Source organism: Podarcis bocagei (assembly GCF_964188305.1).
Source record: "Podarcis bocagei genome assembly, chromosome: 4".
Classification (NCBI taxonomy): Eukaryota; Metazoa; Chordata; class Lepidosauria; order Squamata; family Lacertidae; genus Podarcis; species Podarcis bocagei.
Genome location: NC_138128.1, coordinates 19,295,433 through 19,315,406, shown reverse-complemented (window position 1 = coordinate 19,315,406; position 19,974 = coordinate 19,295,433). Strand labels below are relative to the sequence as shown.

At 43.2% G+C, this 19,974-nt stretch overlaps 1 protein-coding gene across 2 annotated transcripts in view; it reads right to left on the bottom strand.

Annotated features, from left to right (window-relative positions):
• SI (sucrase-isomaltase) overlaps positions 1-19,974 on the bottom strand; it is a 265,979-nt gene that overhangs the window by 56,295 nt on the left and 189,710 nt on the right. For both annotated transcript variants that reach the window (XM_081189871.1, XM_081189870.1), the window contains exons 15-25: positions 19,230-19,347; positions 17,378-17,549; positions 16,635-16,751; positions 16,375-16,529; positions 14,745-14,829; positions 12,357-12,413; positions 10,799-10,923; positions 9,997-10,085; positions 4,344-4,393; positions 3,183-3,353; positions 887-1,036 (exon numbers count right to left, since the gene is read on the bottom strand). In XM_081189871.1, the coding sequence (XP_081045997.1) occupies positions 887-1,036; positions 3,183-3,353; positions 4,344-4,393; positions 9,997-10,085; positions 10,799-10,923; positions 12,357-12,413; positions 14,745-14,829; positions 16,375-16,529; positions 16,635-16,751; positions 17,378-17,549; positions 19,230-19,347 (1,289 nt within the window). The remainder of the gene's footprint in view (positions 1-886; positions 1,037-3,182; positions 3,354-4,343; positions 4,394-9,996; positions 10,086-10,798; positions 10,924-12,356; positions 12,414-14,744; positions 14,830-16,374; positions 16,530-16,634; positions 16,752-17,377; positions 17,550-19,229; positions 19,348-19,974) is intronic.

The following is a 19,974-nucleotide window of genomic DNA, read 5'->3' as shown; positions in this document are numbered from 1 at the left end:
GGTACCTATTTATCTACTTGCATTTTGACGTGCTTTCAAACTGCTAGGTTGGCAGGAGCTGGGACCGAGCAATGGGAGCTCACTCCGTCGCGGGGATTCGAACCGCCGACCTTCTGATTGGCAAGTCCTAGGCTCTGTGGTTTAACCCACAGCGCCACCCGTGTCCCTTAAGCACGCACTTAAGTGAAGAGGAATCCAGTAAGCAAAACTTTAGCTGGATCTCAGCCAAATATAGCTTGGCTGCAGTGGTTACAGTGTCGTATGAACAGGGCCTGAGAATATTTGCTAGGGCAGGAAACATCAGCAGCAGCACTTCCAATAGCAACAAGGTGGTGATTGCTACCAGGGCTGTAGCCAAAACTGGGCAATCTGAAAGCAAGAGGGAAACTAAACTGAAGAGGCAAGAAGCTACCAAACAACAACAATAACCTGATGGGGACTGAGCATGCCTGCTAACCATGGAATGCTGAATAACGCTTTTGGAGTTAAGGGAAGAAATAGAGCAGAATGGACAGAGAAGAATGCCCTGCTTGGAAGGAATGCCTTCTTGGGACCCTGAACAGGAGCGCTCCTTTTAAAATGGTGGATACACTGAAACATTTTGTTGCCAAACCCACTTTCTACATTTATTTACCAAGCCTCCACCATTGTACTGAAATGCTTATCTTTTTAAAAACAGTACCAAATAAGTTTCGAGAAAAATGCAGAAAGATATTGAGAAAGAACAAGAGGGACAGGCATACTTGATGTCTGAAGAGGCATCTTCTCTCACATCCATGACTGTGAGTAAAAGGGAAAGGACTGAGACCAGTATGCTGTGCTCATGGCCAACACACCCCTAATCATCAAAGCATATATGGGTTTATACTGTATGTGTGTTACTTACACTCCAGGTACAGCCAAGAGCCTCACATTTTTCTTTTGTTGCATCTGGCTCAAAATGACAATCAAATCTGTTACTGTCACTGAAGACCTGTTCCCAGGAGACTCTGTGATCTTCTCCCAGTTTAAGCTGAAGGTTTGTTATGGTGGCAACCTACAAAAATGAAGAGTAAAATCCAAGCTGTAAATACCACATGCATAAAAACGGTATTTATTTATTTATTTCATTTATGAATTGCTTCCCATGAAATATCCCAAAGTTATTAAAAATTATCCCAAAGTTATTAAAAATATCCCAAAGTTATTAAAAAATGAAAGCGTCAATAAAAAGTTGGTTAAAAGTTTTCACAATTTTTTTACTGATAACATAGATAGATAAATAAAGATAGATAAATTAAGGATCTGTACAGTTTTTTAACATGCAGAAAATAACATATGTTGATAAACCAGAGAGAGGAGCTGAGGGAAGTCTGGGGGGGGAGGGGAGGGGGGTTATGTTTTGGGGAGGGGAAAGGGAAAAATGGGGGGGATTCAAGGATGATATTTTTGGGGGGATAAAATGTCATGTTGAAACGACTAATAAAAAAAATTAAAAATGAAAACATCAGATAGATAGATAAATAGATAGAAAGAACAGATACAGTATTTTTCTGTGTATAAGACTATATTTTTTCCTAAATTTTTGAAGTTTAAAATAAGGGGTCGTCTTATACACGGATAGTGCATAGTGCATTTTCTTAATTTTGAGTCCCAAAAAATAGGGGGTGTCTTATACACAGAAAAATACAGTATATTCTAGTCTGTATCTATATCAGATTTAAATCCACTATAGATACGGACTGGACTATACCTATCACATATTTCTTGTGCCTGATACTTTACAAGTGGCAAAAGAGAGGACCCTGTTTTATGGGGGTTACAATCTAAAGTTCAGCACACAAAGAAAGGCATTGTGGGAAGCAGATCAAGGCATGAGACATAGCAGGGGACAAAGCAGAGGCAGTAGTTAAGGGTTGTAAACCTGGGAGAACAACTGCCATTTGCATCTGAGTGAGAATTCTTAGGTGGGAAGCTGCCTTGAGATTAATGACTGTGCAATAGATGCCTGACTGTTATTATTCAGAAGACCAATATCCATCCAAATCTTGGCTTCTTAGTTCAACATGTATTGATTTTTTTTTGGGGGGGGGGGAATCAAGGGCGCATGATATATGCACATGTGCTAACTATTTATGACTGCAACAAGAGGGCCAATAGATTCCCCCCACCTTTGAAACAGGCTTTAAGTAACCGAACTGCATCCACAGAGGTGCAGAACTCTTTGAAGGACTCCTATCCAGCAGGCATTTGTGGAAAGACTATGTGACCCAGGAACAGCTAGTATGGTGGGGCATGGCTGCTTATGGGGTGCTTATAAAAGTTAACGCTCTAGAATTATATAAGAATGAAAGCCAACGTGGTGTAGTGGTTAAGAGCAGTAGACTCGTAATCTGGTGAGCCGGGTTCGATTCCCCACTCCTCCACATGCAGCTGCTGGGTGACCTTGGGCTAGTCACACTTCTCTGAAATCTCTCAGCCCCACTCACCTCACAGAGTGTTTGTTGCGGGGAAGGAAGGGAAAGGAGATTGTTAGCCGCTTTGAGACTCCTTAAGGGGAGTGAAAGGCGGGATACCAGGTCCAAACTCCTCCTCTTCTTCTTCTTCTTCTTCTTCTTCTTCTTCTTCTTCTTCTTCATCTTCTTCTTCTTCTTCTTTTCCCTACTGCTTAGCAGCAGCCAATGATGTGGATCAGATATAGACAAACTCAGCCGTCCAGATGTTTTGGGACTACAATTCCCACCATCCCTGACAACTGGTCCTGTTAGCTAAGGATGGTGGGAGTTGTAGTCCCAAAACATCTGGAGGTCCAAGCTTGCCTATGCCTGATATGAATGCACTGATGCTAAGAATGTGGCAATTTATAATTACACATCACAGAAGAAATGAAGGAAGTGGGTCAGTGGGTTTAGCGCAGTGCAAGTGGGTTTAGTGCAGTGTGCAGGGACTCGCTGAGCGGGCGGCTTGGTTCGGGGGTGGCTCGGGGGCCGGTTAAACGACCCCCATGGGCCGCTTGTGGCCCATGGGCCTTAGGTTGCTGACCCCTGCTGAATAATATATCACAGCCTACTTGAGGTTGGACATGTCTGACATAAAGCAATGGTTGGTGCTCCTTTTACTATTTGTCTGTAACCTGATCCTAAGCACCATATAACACATAGCATAAGAGATTCACTTCCATGTGTTTATTCAAAGACATTTACCTTATCTGCAGCGCTGTAAGTGACTAGGAGATTCTTATTCTGAACCACACCATTTGAAGTAACCGTCACTCCTGTGGCGTTATAGGGCAATCCAAGGATTCTAAGTTCATCAAATATGAAAGTATTTGAATCTGTATAGCCATTCTGTGCCACTGTCATATATAAGACATTCTGAAAAAACAAGAGGTATGCAGACAATATTGTTACAGAAATCTTGCAACAAAGAACGACGATAGTTATGCATATCTGTGGCTTCCTGTGAGTAATCTTAAGGCCAAAGTAAGTCCTGCAACATAGAAATGAACACCAAGTCATCATTTTCATTTTGCTGATTTTAAATATGATATGTTTGACAAATTTTGGAGGAAACTGCAGTTGAAATCTAGCTGTTATAAAATCAGTGGTTCACTAGAGCTTATAGAAGAAAATCAATGCAATTTAGACTGCACGCTTCAGAGTTAAACCCTATTGAGTTGAATGGGACATATGGTCAGATAAGTGTTTATAGGATTACTGCCTTATGAATGGAGAACGTATGTTTAGTACTCTTGTGTAAGTCGCACTGATTTCATGTTAGGAAAAGAGAACAAAACTGATTTCTCTAGGATTTTCTCTACAATAGTGTTTCCCAGCTGAAGCATTAAAAAATTATAATAATGATGACACGTTTCACAGTGATTATCAAAAAAGTTTGAGCCTTGAAACAGTGGCTTAGAAGCCAATTAATAAATCAATAGTAATAATATTATAGTAAATTTTCTGTCTATTTTCAAGCATGGTGCGAAGGTGGAAATGTGCATCCTGGCTTGTCATGAATCCGAAGCAGTCTAACACTTCAGAGTGCTGTGTCTTCCAATCAGTTCTTCTCCATTCTATATTCTACATTCCACATTCTAAATTCAACCAAATTTATGTACTGATAAATTGCTACAGTCTAGGACTGTAGTAAAATAGATAACTGGGTCAAGTTCAAGATTTCTGTGCTGATATACAAAGCCCTGAACAACTTAGGTCCTTATATTCCAGCCAACCACTGGAAGCCAAAGTCAATTAGGCCAACTTAAGTTAAGATAGTGGAAAGCACACCAGATCCAAACTCCATTCTGGACAATTTTGGGGGCAATGTCATCACAGCCCTAATGCTAATGAAAATATACTTACATTGGTGACATTAAATTGATATAAGAGATAGTGTCCATTTTTCACTGTATCTAAAACATAGGGGAAAGAATGTACAATTTTTAACCAATGTGTCACAAAACAAAGATGTATTAATTCATATTGACCACAACATGAGGTAAATTACTCTGCAGAACTGTTTGTAGGTGTGTGTGTTTTTGTACGAGGGGAAAATAAAATAATAATAATAATAATAATAATTTATTATTTGTACCCCGCCCATCTGGCTGGGTTTCCCCAGCCACTCTGGGCAGCTTCCACAGAAACCAAAAAACACTAAAATATCATACATTAAAAGCTTCCCTGAACAGGGCCGCCTTAAGATGTTTTCTGAATGTCAGGTAGTTGTCCATCACCTTGACATCCGATGGGAGGGCATTCCACAGGGCGGGCGCCACCACCGAAAAGGCCCTCTGCCTGGTTCCCTGTAGCTTCGCTTCTCGCAATGAGGGAACCGCCAGAAGGCCCTCGGCGCTGGACCTCAGTGTCCGGGCAGAACGATGGGGGTGGAGACGCTCCTTCAGGTATACTGGGCCGAAGCCGTTTAGGGCTTTAAAGGTCAACACCAACACTTTGAATTGTGCTCGGAAACGTACTGGGAGCCAATGTAGGTCTTTCAAGACCGGTGTTATGTGGTCTCGACGGCCGCCCCCAGTCACCAGTCTAGCTGCCGCATTCTGGATTAGTTGTAGTTTCCGAGTCACCTTCAAAGGTAGCCCCACGTAGAGCGCATTGCAGTAGTCCAAGCGGGAGATAACTAGAGCATGCACCACTCTGGCCAGACAGTCAGCGGGCAGGTAGGGTCTCAGCCTGCGTACCAGGTGGAGTTGGTAGACAGCTGCCCTGGATACAGAATTGACCTGCGCCTCCATGGACAGCTGTGAGTCCAAAATGACTCCCAGGCTACGCACCTGGTCCTTCAGGGGCACAGTTACCCCATTCAGGACCAGGGAGTCCTCCACACCAGCCCGCCCCCTGTCCCCCAAAAACAGTACTTCTGTCTTGTCAGGATTCAACTTCAATCCATTAGCCGCCATCCATCCTCCAACCGCCTCCAGGCACTCACACAGGACCTTCACCGCCTTCACTGGTTCTGATTTGAAAGAAAGGTAGAGCTGGGTATCATCTGCATATTGATGGACACCCAGTCCAAACCCCCTGATGATCTCTCCCAGCGGCTTCATATAGATGTTAAAAAGCATGGGGGAGAGGACGGAACCCTGAGGCACCCCACAAGTGAGGGCCCAAGGGTCTGAACACTCATCCCCCACCACCACTTTCTGAACACGGCCCAGGAGAAAGGAGCGAAACCACTGTATAACAGTGCCCCCAGCTCCCAACCCCTCTAGACGGTTCAGAAGGATGTTATGGTCGATTGTATCAAAGGCCGCTGAGAGATCCAGCAGAACTAGGAAACAACTCTCACCTTTGTCCCTAGCTCGCCGGAGATCATCAACCAGTGCGACCAAGGCAGTTTCAGTCCCATGATGAGGCCTGAACCCTGATTGGAAGGGATCCAAATGGTCCGCATCCTCCAGGCGTGCCTGGAGTTGTTCAGCAACCACACGCTCAATCACCTTGCCCAAGAATGGAAGATTTGAGACTGGGCGATAGTTGGCCATACTGGCCGGGTCTAAAGATGGTTTTTTAAGAAGCGGTTTAATGACCGCCTCTTTCAGCGGATCTGGGAATGTTCCCTCACAGAGGGAAGCATTCACCACCCCGCAGAGCCCATCGCCCAGCCCTTCCCGGCTAGCTTTTATAAGCCAGGATGGGCAAGGATCAAGGAGACAGGTGGTTGGTTTCACTCGTCCAAGCAGCCTGTCCACATCCTCGGGGGTAACGGATTGAAATTGATTCCATGCAACTTGACCAGACAGGGCTCTAGCACTCTCCCGCCCCAGCCCTGCTCCCACGGTGGTGTCTAGCTCCTTCCGAATATGAGTGATTTTATCTGCAAAAAACTTTGCAAAATCGTTGCAGGAGATCTTGGGGTCTTTACAAGGCCCCGATGGTAAAGGTGGTTCCGTTAAATTGCGGACCACCTGAAAGAGTCTCCTGCTACTATTTTCTGCAGATGCAATAGAGGCGGCGAAGAAAGTCTTCTTTGCCGTCGCTATCGCCACTTGGTAGGCTCGATGTTGAGCTCTAACCTGTGTCCGGTCAGATTCGGAGTGAGTTTTCTGCCACCGACGCTCTAGCCGTCTCAGCGATTGTTTCATCGCCCTCAGCTCCGAAGAAAACCACGGGGCTGTCCGGGCTCCATGCAATCGGAGAGGGCGCTTCGGAGCCAGACAGTCGATAGCCCTGGTTAACTCCGCATTCCAGCGGGCCACCAGGGAATCAGCTGAAAGGCCATCAACACGGGATAAAGCATCCCCTACCACTCTCTGGAAACCATTTGGATCCATTAAGTGGCGGGGGCGGACCATCCGAATTGGTCCCACCTCCCTGCAGAGGGGAAGGGTCGCGGAGAAGTCCAGTTGCACCAGGAAGTGATCTGACCATGGCACTTCTTTGGTTTCATTTTTACTTAGTGTCAGATCACCCACGTCGCTTGAGGTGAATACCAGGTCTAAGGCATGTCCATGACTATGAGTTGGGCCCAACTTATTCAGGGACAGCCCCATGGAGGCCATGCTTTCCACGAAGTCCCGAGCGGCCCCTTGTAAGGTCGTGTCGGCGTGGATGTTAAAATCCCCTAGGACAACCAAACTAGGTGTCTCCAGGAGAACATCCGCCACGACCTGAAGCAGCTCGGACAGGGAATCCTTGGTGTAGCGGGGAGGTCGGTACACCAAAAGGAATCCTGTACTGCCCCTATTGCCCAACTTCCAGAACATGCACTCAGAAAACTGGGTCTTCCCAGTAGGACGCCTGGTGCAGACTAATGACTTCCTAAAAATCACTGCAACCCCCCCTCCCCGCCCACATGACCTGGGTTGCTGTGCGTAAGAGAAACCTGGTGGGCAAGCGGCAGCAAGGACGGGCCCATCTGTCTCATTCAGCCAGGTCTCTGTCACACAAGCCAGGTCAAATCCTCCATCCACAATCAGGTCGTGGATGGCAGTGGTTTTATTCACTATTGACCTGGCATTACACAGCAACACCTTCAGGTTATGTGGGTTTCCCCTGTTGATTCCAGTATCCATCTGGTCAAGGCCAGACCCGGAGGCAGGGATAGTCTTCAAACAACGACTAAACCTGCCTCCTCGGTAATGACATGGTCTGGTCTTAGCGTAACTCCGCCTCCTGCCCATGATCACCGAGATCGGATGTCCCAGTGCTTCCCCCCCTGTGGAACTTGTCCCAGCCATCGTGTTGGCTGGGGCCTCACTCCCAGGCAGCCCTGATCCCACCCCTTAAAAACAAAACACAAACTATACAGAACCAATAAAACAACAGAAAACAAAAACAGAACAATTACACTAAAATTAATCCCCAACCAAATATCCATTACACCCACCCACCCCCAGCAAGAGAAAAAAGGAAAAAAAGAAATACAAATTTAAATTGCCACCGACTGCTTGAGGACATTTTAGAACACATTGGAACAGGGAAGCAATTGCAGAACACTTCCCAGCTTCCCCAAAAGTTTGTTCCAAATAAGGGCCTGGGCCACGCCCCCTGGGCCAGTTGGAGAAGGCCCTGGAAGGGAGCAGGCCCTGCAGTCCTCACCCAGCCAATGGTCCAAGGCTTCCCTGCAGCAGGAGTCCCTTTATAGCCGGGAGAAAGGGCCTGGGCCACGCCCCCTGGGCCAGTTGGAAAAGGCCCTGGAAGGGAGCAACTTCTCAAAAATTTGCCGTTCCTGCTGGAAGACATCTGACATGCAAATCATGTAATAACTAAATAAAAAGTGTTTTGGTTTGCATGTTGTTTCAAAGGTGTGAATCTGTTAGATTTTTTTCTTTAAATGCAAAGTGATTCAAATTGCTAATTTACTGAGGATGTTACCCCCCCCCCCGCCCCGCCACCTTCCCAATTATCAGTGATGGTTCTGGCTGCCTTGCCCTCCCAAAAAGCTCTCTTCCCTCCAAAATCAGACCAGGAGTGGAACAAAAGGCAATGACCATGCCATGAAGGCAGTACAGCTGCTGCCACTATACATCAAGAACAGAAGCATAATGAGCACTGGTACAGATCTGCAAATTATCTTTGTGAATCATATGTTAAGGCTCACTAGAGTTGTCAGTTTTTAACCCGCAGCTGTGGTTTTTAACATCAGTTTGCTGTACACCAAACTTTCAGATTTGCTCAGATCAAGGTGCTGTTAAAAGTCACGAGATGAGGCCAAGGCCTTTTTAAAAAATAATAATACATCTGTCCAATTTGCAACTCCACCTCAGTACAGACGCAGTCACTGCTCCGAGGAGGAAAATAAGGGGAAAGTGTGTGTTGAATAATTTACAATTTACTCTGACATTCTAATATCCTGAGCTTTCCGCATGGGATTCACTGCACTTGTGACATTTCACTCCCACTCTCATACTTTCAAAGTTCAAAATTGCAAAACAACATGGCATTATGGAGAAAGAAAGCTTAATAAACGGTATGCCTGTCAAATGCATACACAACGTTTGGAGTCGCACTACATTTCAGTCCCAGAGAATCAGTGTTACAAGGGTTCTTTTCCTACACTAACATCTGTTAAAAAGTGGTGTGTGGTTGTGTGTGTGTGTGTGTTCAAGTGCAGCTGAAGAAATTGTCCCAGCATAGAAAAAAGTACAGTCCTGATCTAGAGCTTCCAATCAGGTACAAGAACTCTAATATGGATATTGAACTAATGTACTTTTAAGGTATTTTCTAGGAATTTTAAATAAGACTGGGACAACTACAGAAACACTCCAGGCATATCTAGCTCCCAGGTGATCCAACCAAATCTTAATCAACTTGGAGGGAGGATTGCCAACAATTTCACATGTAACTATAAAAGGGAGTTATAAAAGTTATAAAAGGGAGTTGTTTTCAAGTTATAAAAAACAAGGGTTGTAAACTGAGTGAGAGAGCATCTGCTTTGCATATAAGAAAGGTTCCAGGCTCAATTCCCTGGCAAGTAGGGATAAGGATGTCCCCTTGTCTGAAATCCTGGACAGCTGCTGCCAGTCAGTGTGGACAGCACAAGGCAAGACAGATCAATAGTCTGACTCTGTGTAAGGTAGGTTCTTTTGTTCCTCTGTCTGGAGAAGAAAGAGGCTGTTGAAAAGGGAGAATGTAGAAGCCACCTTTTCCTATGCTATAAATATTGGCCATGGGCAGGATTCACCTAATGAGCCCCATCAGTCGTTGCATGACGACTTCTGCTTCTACAATGTGGCTTTCTCTCCCCCTCTTCCCCCTGCGTACCCCCCAAAACTGGGAGACCAGGGGGACCCACACAGCAGTACACAAGGGGAGGACAGGAGGGATCACTCCATCTGGCAAACTGCAATGCTTCCACAAAGGGAATATTGAATCATAATGCAACATTGAACTCCATCCCATTTCTTTGAAATACAAAGCATGTTTTAAAATATTGTTCCCATAACTTCTAAGTTTCTCTGCCCACAGATAAGATGGAGAATTTGAAGAGGCCATCTGCACACATCTGGCTTTTATACAATTATCACTTCCATTATTCTTACATTAGTGGGCTTACCTCTGGTTACTCCATCATCCCAGAATAATTCTCCAATTGCTTTCCCGGCATCATCCAAGGCAATTATAAGTCCCATAGGTTTTGAACGGCTGTTAAAAAAACAACACATGGCTATGTTTTAGAGGGTTGACAAGAGCTCAAGGATTACAGCTTGACAAGTTGTCATTATTAGAATGTGGACATCATCACTGATCTACTGTCTACACTGTAATGAATGTGAATACGAACATTTCATTCATCGTCACAGACATTGATAACGTCCTGGGTAAGAAGAAAACTTAATCTAGATGCTAAACCAAATAAGCACCCCCATTCATTGTAGCATTGTAGAGCCATTCATTTGTTCCACTCACAAAGCAGCTGAGAACATATGGGCTCATGACAAGGTTACCTCATGTGAGAAGCTTTGGGTTGTAATGCTAAGTAAACTTAGGTGGAGCAAGGGACACTTATTGTACAATCATTTTGCAAAAACATGTATGTGTTTCCACATACGTCATTAAACGAGACAAATGCAGAGATGTCTATTTCACCAAAATTTACCACCCTATCTCCTACCCAAATCATGGGTGGTTATTTCTGAGTAAATAAGTAAGGCATTCCTCCTAGAATGAGACCTTAGTCGGCCGGCTACTGTGGGTCATTTCACATCCACAGAAGGAGAAATGGACACCAATGAATTCTACTGTACTTGTTCCTCAATAAGATGAAACAATAGCTTTCAGAAAACTCCACTCCATGGTCTACAATCATAGAAGTCATGGAAGATTAAATTAATGGCTCACAAGCTAGCCATCAGTACCTGTAAACAGTTGTGTTAGCTGGTTGTTGTGTAGGGAAGATGTAGCCTCCTCTGAGGTGAAGTCCTATTTTGTCTGCTGGGAGACTCAGCTGAACCGTTTGCTTCCTCAGAGGAAATACTACGCCCTAATATTTAAGAAAAATGGAGGACACAGTAGATATTTACAATATTCATAAGTTAGATACGTACAATATCTATAACTTCTATCCAAAGTCTTATATCAAAACTTCCAATCTCCTTGTAGAATCTCAAGAAAGTGTATAATAAAAATAATTTATTTACTAAAAGATTATGAAAGCTGAATGCTGAAAACAACTTCTTAACACCATATTTCCCTACTCGTTACAAATGCTGGTCATCCAATTATACAACAACTTTTAGAAGCCAAGGCACCAGAGCACCAAAACAGCACCAGGGGAATTTCATTTCCTCTTTTCTCCAGTGCATCCCCAAAATCTTATCTATCCTTCTAAAGCTGATTTTGAGGGCTCACAAGGAGCTGAAAAGAAGAGACGTTTAAGTCCACTTGTGCAAATCAGTTGACTTGCGCGGCAATGACCTGGACCCCCCCCCAGCTTTCCTGGAAATAAAATATACTGGGTTAATGGGATAAATAAGGCCACAACTATATTGGTTGCAGATGTGAGCGGTATTGGCTTAGGCAATTGGGTGAAACAAGACTATAACCTGACCCCTGTATGCCCGCAGGAAGTCTCTTTGAAGGGTTAACCACCAGAGGGGGGGAGCCCTCTGATGTACATCAAATGAGCGCCCCCTAGGTCACAGTTGGGGATGTGCCATGGCCCCAGACCACGCCCAGGCTTCGGACAGGGACCACACCCCTGGAACCCTTACCGTGGAGGGGCAGGCGGAGGCAACAACCTCCCCTCCCAGAAAAGGCTTTCCCAATGCCTAGCCTCACAAAGTTGTGACGATTGCTGCTAGGTAGGCAAAAACCAAGTGGCTAGATCAGGCTTCCTCAACCTCGGCTCTCCAGATGTTTTGAGACTACAATTCCTATCATCCCTGACCACTGGTTCTGCTAGCTAGGGATCATGGGAGTTGTAGGCCAAAAACACCTGGAGGGCCGAGGCTGAGGAAGCCTGGGCTAGAGCCAATTCTGCCAAGTGGAAAAATTCCTACCTGGCCCCAACAACCAGGCAACCGACATAAGTCATAGCAAGGTCATAGTTGAACCACGAAAAAGAAGGTGGGTAGGCTGGGAGATCCGATGACTGGAAGCAGAAGGGGCAGCATCCCCGGCCGCACCAACATTTAAGTGGGCGGAGCCATGCCCCTAAGCAAGCCCAATTGGTTGGGCTGAAGGAGATGCAGCCGGGGACCCAGCTGACGTGGGTGGATTACCTCCACCCACTCCAGGGTCGCTATGGAGACTCAGTTCCTGCCCACAAAGCAGACTCTCCCTAAAGGGGAGCTGACCTAGCAGAACAGGAGAGTTGGGTGACACCATCAGGGTTTTGTCTGAACCAGCACACATGGAGACTTATGCAGAACATTTCCCCTTTCTCTAAAAGAAAACAAAAAGCTATATACTTACTGTCTCATAATCATACCAGACAGCATCAGGCATGTACGCAGTCACTATATCTGTACCCTGAAATATAAATAAGCAAGAATTTCACTTGTCAAGTGAAGTCAAGGTGATGGGATGACACAAAATTCATAGGTAACAGTAATTCCTTAATAATAAAATTATAGAACAGAATTTATTTTAATATTTGCCATAAGGGAATTGAAGTTCATCAGAAAAGTCTCCTGTACAAGCCTCAGCAAAAATGCCTAGGAGCTGTTGCTCCATTCATTTCACTGTGACTTGGGTAGGTGAGTATCCTACTGGATTTCTTTCTGGTTACAGGACCTTTGAAACAGCTAAATAATCAGTCAGAATTATTTTTATCCATATTAAAAATAAAACACCAGTCAGCAAATGCCAGCACACTAATGCAGGAGAAACAAGAAGACCAAACAAGACCATGTAAGTGGATCAAAACCGATAACCAGTCAGCACCTACTGCCAATTAAAAGAATGTTTGAGAAAGTTCAAATTTTAAATGATAAATGCATTTTTGGTTCATTTTTTTTGCAGGCATGGGGAACCTTTGGTGCTTCAGGTGTAGCTGAACCAAAACTCCCATCGTCTGTGCCCATTTGTCATGCTTGCTGGGACTGATTCAGCAATATTCAGAGATTCTGCAAAGCTTACTTAGCAAACCAGGAAGTTCTCGTTTTAGAACCAATACATTTCTCCCTAATCCCTATGCCCAGAGAAGTGCATTTAGGATTACATGGTAGGGCTATACTCAAGATTTGGCCAAAATGAAAACAGAATTGGGCTGATTCATGCCCATTTGTGCCCAGTCCCAATTGGGCTGAAGGAATTATAAGTCACTAGAGAGTGGTCTGATTTGAGCAAATCTGTAGCACAAAACAGTGCCTCAGAAAATCAGACTGTGTCCAAACTGTTGGAATTATTAATTATGACACCATATAAGGAGCACATTAGGGAGGGAAGAGTGGGGAGGACACTTTGAATGATCTTACCCCGCTCAAAACTCTCCAGTCACAGCACTTGGGGGAAAGGTGGCAAATCCTTAAAACGCAGAACTCTTCTTAAAAATCACTTCTCTTATAAAGTGTTAGGTGGCATTTGCTGAGCTTGTGTTTGTTTTCTATCCTTTCCCAATCCATCCCAGTCCAATCTTTATCATTTTCAATAAAATGTTTGTTACCTTTGTTTTAGCATTCCCACCCACTCCCATTTTGGCTCTGTTTTATGTAAGGTTTATTTATAGCTGTGTTCGGCTTTCTATTTCTGTTTTTATTCGTATTTTGTTATGCATTTGTATGTCTTCTGAGTATACTGTACACAGTCCAGTACATTATTACAGTATAGCTGTTTTCTGATTATTAATACTGTACTTCCAACTGCTAAACAGGCATCAGATAGCAAGCAATACAACAGCCTAATTGTGTGGTGAACAATTTAATTTTCTTCTTATTGGTAATTATTATTAATATTATTATCATTATATCCAATTGCTAACTACAAACAAGAAGCAGCCAGCTTGTGTGATGTAGTCTAAGTGAGGTTACACAATTTCATTTTATCTGTTATTAGTAACAGGTCAGCCAGCCAAATATTGTGGGCATATCAGCCAGCCTTATTAATTTTCTTATTATTCAGCATTATTACTATTATTATGACAGTTATGGTTCTGATAATCACAGTGAACATTATTTATTTCAAATAATATTTTTATTTCCCCCTCACTCACTGAAATCTACCCCATATGACAAGGTTTGTTCTGTGACTCCAGTGAATATGTTACTCTTTTTTTCACTGCTGACTATCCGTCCCTCAAAAAAGACTTCTGTACCTGTATTATTCCCCTCATACATATATTCTTGCTGCTGTGTGCTGGTGTCTGCCTGAAGCTGCCTGTCCATGCCTAGTATCTTAAGCATGGGGGGGTTTCACTTTCTTTTTCTTTCTTTTAACTTTCTTTAAAAAAGCAAATTTTAAAGGTGGCTAGCTTGCAGGTTGTAAGGACGCAGGTGGCACTGTGGGTTAAACCACAGAGCCTAGGATTTGCCGATCAGAAGGTTGGCGGTTTGAATCCCCGCAACAGGGTGAGCTCCTGTTGCTTGGTCCCTGCTCCTGCCAACCTAGCAGTTCGAAAGCACGTCAAAGTGCAAGTAGATAAATAGGTACCACTCCAGCGGGAAGGTAAACAGCGTTTCCGTGCACTGCTCTGGTTCGCCAGAAGCGGCTTAGTCATGCTGGCCACATGACCCAGAAGCTGTACGCCGGCTCCCTCGGCCAATAAAGCAAGATGAGCGCCACAACCCCAGAGTCAGTCACGACTGGACCTAATGGTTAGGGGTCCCTTTACCTTAGCTTGCAGGTTACTAAAATTAGACATACCGCATCCAGGACTGGAGTAATAAGAAGACCAGGCCCCCACAGGAACTGCCTGTCAATAGCCCAGGTGGCTGGATCTGCATAGAATCTAAGTGAAGAAGACAATGCTAATATTATATTTGTTGACAGAAAACTTATTGTGTTACACTTCACGGTTTAGTGGCATCTGAATGTCCTTCCTTCCTTCCTTCCTTCCTTCCTTCCTTCCTTCCTTCCTTCCTTCCTTCTCCCCTCCCCGTTCCTTTTTCCTTTAGCATTTTATGCATCAGATTCTGAACCTGTGAATCTGCACAGGTCTTAGGGAATTTCAGGCACGTTTACAATTTACAACTTAATTCTGAATCTGTGGCAAAAAATGGCAAAACTTCAAACTTGGAAGTTTAGCATATATTGGCATATTTTTGAATTCCACTGATGACAAGAAACACACTTTTGTACTTCTCATAATTTAATATGACACCCTTGTAATGGAATACAGTTTTATCAGATGAAGGCATCTCAGAATTTGGCAGTGCCTCTTGCAATATACATGTAAAATGCATACCTTTAATTCCTTCCCCCTTGTCCAAAAAATATGCCTACTTTTCACCCACAAAGCTCAGGGGAAAATGCATGGGTTTCCTGGCCAGTCACCAATTTATTTATTTATAGAAGAAATATATGTACCATTTTCCATTGTATGTCACACTGCAACTTATGATTAAAAATAAAAGATACCAATCCATACACTAATGGCTCACTCTCTGCATTAATGGAACTTCAGAATGGGAGACCATAGTGTGCAACCCAAAATATTTTAAACTGAAAACATGCAACATTGCAATCAACCTCACCAGATTATTTTATTTCAGCATAGAAGAGAGGCTTGTTAGTGCTCCTTCTGCTGTCTAGCTTGACTTCATATTGCTTAGATTCATTTATTAAAAAAAAAATTGTAAACCCCAATTTCTTTTTTAAAAAATCAGTGTGGTTTGCAATAATTATACATATACAGTAAACCTTCTTCGTGTGCCTCCTCCTCGAGAGGTCAGGAGGGTGGCAACACAAGAACAGGGGCTTCTCTGCAGTGGCTCCCCGTCTGTAGAATGCTCTCCCCAGGGAAGTTCACCTGGCGCCTTCACTATACACCTTTAGGTACCAAGTGAAACTGTTCCTTTTAAACCAGGCCTTTGCCTGACTTGATCTACATCCTAAACCCTTTTTTAAATGCTGACTCTTTTGCGGGGGTATTATTGGGTTGTTGTTTTTGTTTTGATTTTATGTAATTGATATTTTATGTGAACTGCCCTGAGACCTTCAGGTATAGGGCAGTATAGAAATTACTTAAATTAACAACAACAACAACAGTTCTCTGTGTACCGAGACCTCTAAAGAATTTAACATTGTGAATAATCTTTAACATTAAAAATAATTCTAGGAATTCTGGGAGTCTACCGAATGAAAATAAACATACATGACCAAGTTAGGTCCATTAATTTCAATAGGTCTACTTTAGCTGAATACCACCTCCGGGATTTAAAATAGAATAGTGGAAATGCATCTTATTTTATTCTAGATCATAAAAAGAAGGAACATCGAAGGTCACTCCCCTTCACAAACAATTATTTCTTCAGAGGGAAAACAACGGACTTACTCATGCTGAACAGGTCTTGAAACTGTATCTCCCCGGGAATGTGCTCTGTAAAAGAGGGTATAGAGATATGGTAGCAAAGTGTAGCGTATGTTCAGGTAGTGTTTGGTTGTGTTCATCAAAAGAGAGTTCTTCCCCCAAAACGCAGGGTCTTTATGCTGTAAGGGAATGTTACAATTGTTATTGACACAAAGAAGGAGAATTGAAGCCACTAAAAACTGTATCTGTTTGCTTGCTTGTTTGTTTTTTCAAAGGAGACCTACATTGCGTATTTCTTCATTGTGACTCCGAGAAAATGGGTAAAATGCTCCAAGTTGATACCACCGCCGGCAGAGTTCTTCGTCAACCTCATAAGCGAACCCACAGATATCTGCTCCAATCTGAAAGTTATGTACACATAAGAAAAGCGCTGAAACATGGTATGACTTTAGAATTAGATCTACATGCCTAGGTATATATTCCTAACTTTGTACTAAGGTAAGCAGGGATCTTGAAATCCTCAGTTTTGATTTAGTTCACTATTTCGTTCCATTTATTTAATACATTTATAAACCTGCAGAAGGAAGGCTCAGCAGATGAGAACTATTGGGGGTGGCCTTACCTTACCTAAGGACCAGAGTCAATACACTTGTAAGGTGTTCAGTCTTAAGACTATTATGATTTATTGAATTGTTTGCATATATTTTTGAGCCGGTTGGTAATACAAATTTATTCAAAATCACATTTCAGAAATGAAGATATATTCTACCAAGCCATCCTATAATATTGCTACTGAATTATTTGAAAGATATCGTCCCTGAATCACACCTGGAAGCTGCAATGAATATGTTAATTGCATGGAAAATAGTAAATAATGCTAAGAAGGGGGGGGAGGAAGAGGAGGAGGAGGAGGAGGAGGAGGAGGAGGAGAAGAAGAAGAAGAAGAAGAAGAAGAAGAAGAAGAAGAAGAAGAAGAAGAAGAAAAAGAAGAAGAAGAAGAAGAAGAAGAAGAGTTAAAGTATCTTACATAAGGGTATCCAAAGAGACCAAATTCCAAAATTCCTTGTATGGACCATTTAATATCATTCCAGGTAGCAAAATTATCTCCCAGCCAATGTCCTGTGAGTTTTCCAGACCCAGCAAAAGTTGATCGTGAAAGAAGGAAGCTTCTCTGCCCAGGGAAAACTTTCTGGAGAGCACTGAAAACAAAACAAATTTGTGACATTAGAGCTGAAGGTGGACTTCTGCTAACATGAAAGTACTGCATTCTGGGTCATGTCTCTCTGATCATATGCTACTTCACTGATGCCTTCAGAAATATTGCCATCCCAATCAGTTCTAGGACAGAACTGTATAATCAGAGAATGTTATTTTGCCCCCCACCGCTTATCTATGAGATTTTTTATCAGTTACAAGGATGGGGCTGGAGATATGGTCCATAAGACCAGTGCAGCTGATGGTGAAGGGTGCCAACACTGGCTTCTTATGGCAGTTCAGTCTGCAAGTTTCTCCACTGGGACAGAGAACAGGCTGTGAGCCTTAAGTCAGCTACAACAGGCTAACCCTGTGTGGAGTTTCATCTTACGAGTTCCTTATGAGGCAAAAATATAGGGGCATAGGCTGTTTACCAACGATGGACCAGTGGAAAAGGAAAATATGGGACATAATGCTAATGAAGAAAATTATGTGCTGCAAAAACCATTATGAGACAGAAGGATACGATCTAAAGAGGTGCTCAGACTAAAGTGCACACCGTTTATTGCATGCAGGAATCAATGTAAAACAAAGTGGTGTCTATGCATATATTGAGTATGGTATAGCTAGATGCATTTTTTTCTTCTTTATTTTTTAAAGGATATTATCTGTGGCATTCTGAGGAATGTGGAAAAGCAAATATGGTCAGGGTTGATAGAAATTAGAGTCCAAAAACAGCTGGAGACCCAAGCTTGGGAAACCCTAGATGTTGACTTCATTTATTCAAACATCTAATCTGTAGCATTCCCTTTAAATGCAAGGTTCCCCCTGACTTGGTGTGGATATGCATACTGCCAAGGGCAACAGCTAGAAGACATAGTCTTCTGCTACCCATCCTGTTTGGGCAACCCTTTAGAGTACTCTGAAGATCACATCAGCCATATGTACAGGCCACTGGAATCAAGAGGGGTGCTGTGTAGCATCCCTTCAGGGAAGTAAGACATAAGGGATTTATTTGTGTAAGCCTTCCTGCATATGCCAAGGGGCTCAGCAAGTTATCCAACTCCTCTCTTTTTCTTCTATCCTGTACCAAAGCTTCCAGCTGTGATCTAAAAATGTGGCAGCAAGCTATGGCTGTGCTACCCTGGGACTGGTTTGAGTGCTCCAGACTTTGTAGGGTGGAAGAGAAAGCCTGTGTATAGCAGATGGGGGATCTAACTGAGCTTTGATTACCAATATAAATCAGAACATTTCATAAAGCCCCCCACCTCACCACAAGATCTGAGCTGTGACTCTACTTTGCAGTGTAGGATAGGATACCTTTTTCCGACTTACTCAACATTTCATCAATAATTCTGCATTCTTCTCAATCAAAGCCCATTACAGTGGCACCTCGGGTTAAGAACTTAATTCGTTCCAGAGGTCCGTTCTTAACCTGAAACTGTTCTTAACCTGAGGTACCACTTTAGCTAATGGGGCCTCCCACTGCCACCCCGACGCCGCGGCACGATTTATGTTCTCATCCTGAAGCAAAGTTCTTAACCCAAGGTACTATTTCTGGGTTAGCATAGTCTGCAACCTGAAGCATCTGTAAACCGATGTACCACTATCCTTGCAAAATTAAAAAAACCGCTTTTTGCAAACCATCACAAGTGAGCTAAAGAAGAAAACAGCGGGTTCCTTACTTATCAGTAGCTATAGTCATGAAATATCCATAGAGGCTGTGGACATCATAGTGTTTGCCTGCAACCTGCACGGCATCCATGCAAAGTGTCTTTGAGTACATGACTTGATCAAGAATCTCTGTAGAAGAAAAGCAGAGCAAGTTACATTGAAGTAAATCTCTGTCTCAAATATTTCAGGAAATAAGACTTAGTCATATTTATGGAACTCAGAAAAGTCACAAGTGTGTGCACTTTGGATATGCCGCATAATGTATACCGGCTCTTTTATTGTTTTATGGAAAGGGTTTGCTTTGGAACCTAAAACCCACCATTAGTTTTGCCCCTCCTTAAATCTCTCAACAAACCACACAATAACCCACCTATTATTAGCTCCTAGCACTTAGATTAAAATGCATGTATCATAGCAGAATGAATGCTAGCATGCCAAGGCACAGTTTATTCCCTCTTGTTCCACATGCAAGATCATTAGATTATAAACCAGGCATTGGCAAACTCGGCCCTCCAGATGTTTTTGGGACTACAACTTCCATCATCCCTGACCACTGATCCTGTTAGCTAGGGATGATGGGAGTTGGAGTCCCAAAACATCTGGAGGGCCGAGTTTGCCTATGCCTGTTATAAACCATCTAAAGATTTGAAAGGATTTTCAAAGCCACTGCTTTTCAATAGAATTAGCTGCCGTATAAGTTTTTGGGAGGTGGGGAAGATTTAATGGAACTGGATTAACAGAGAAGATGCAGGAGAA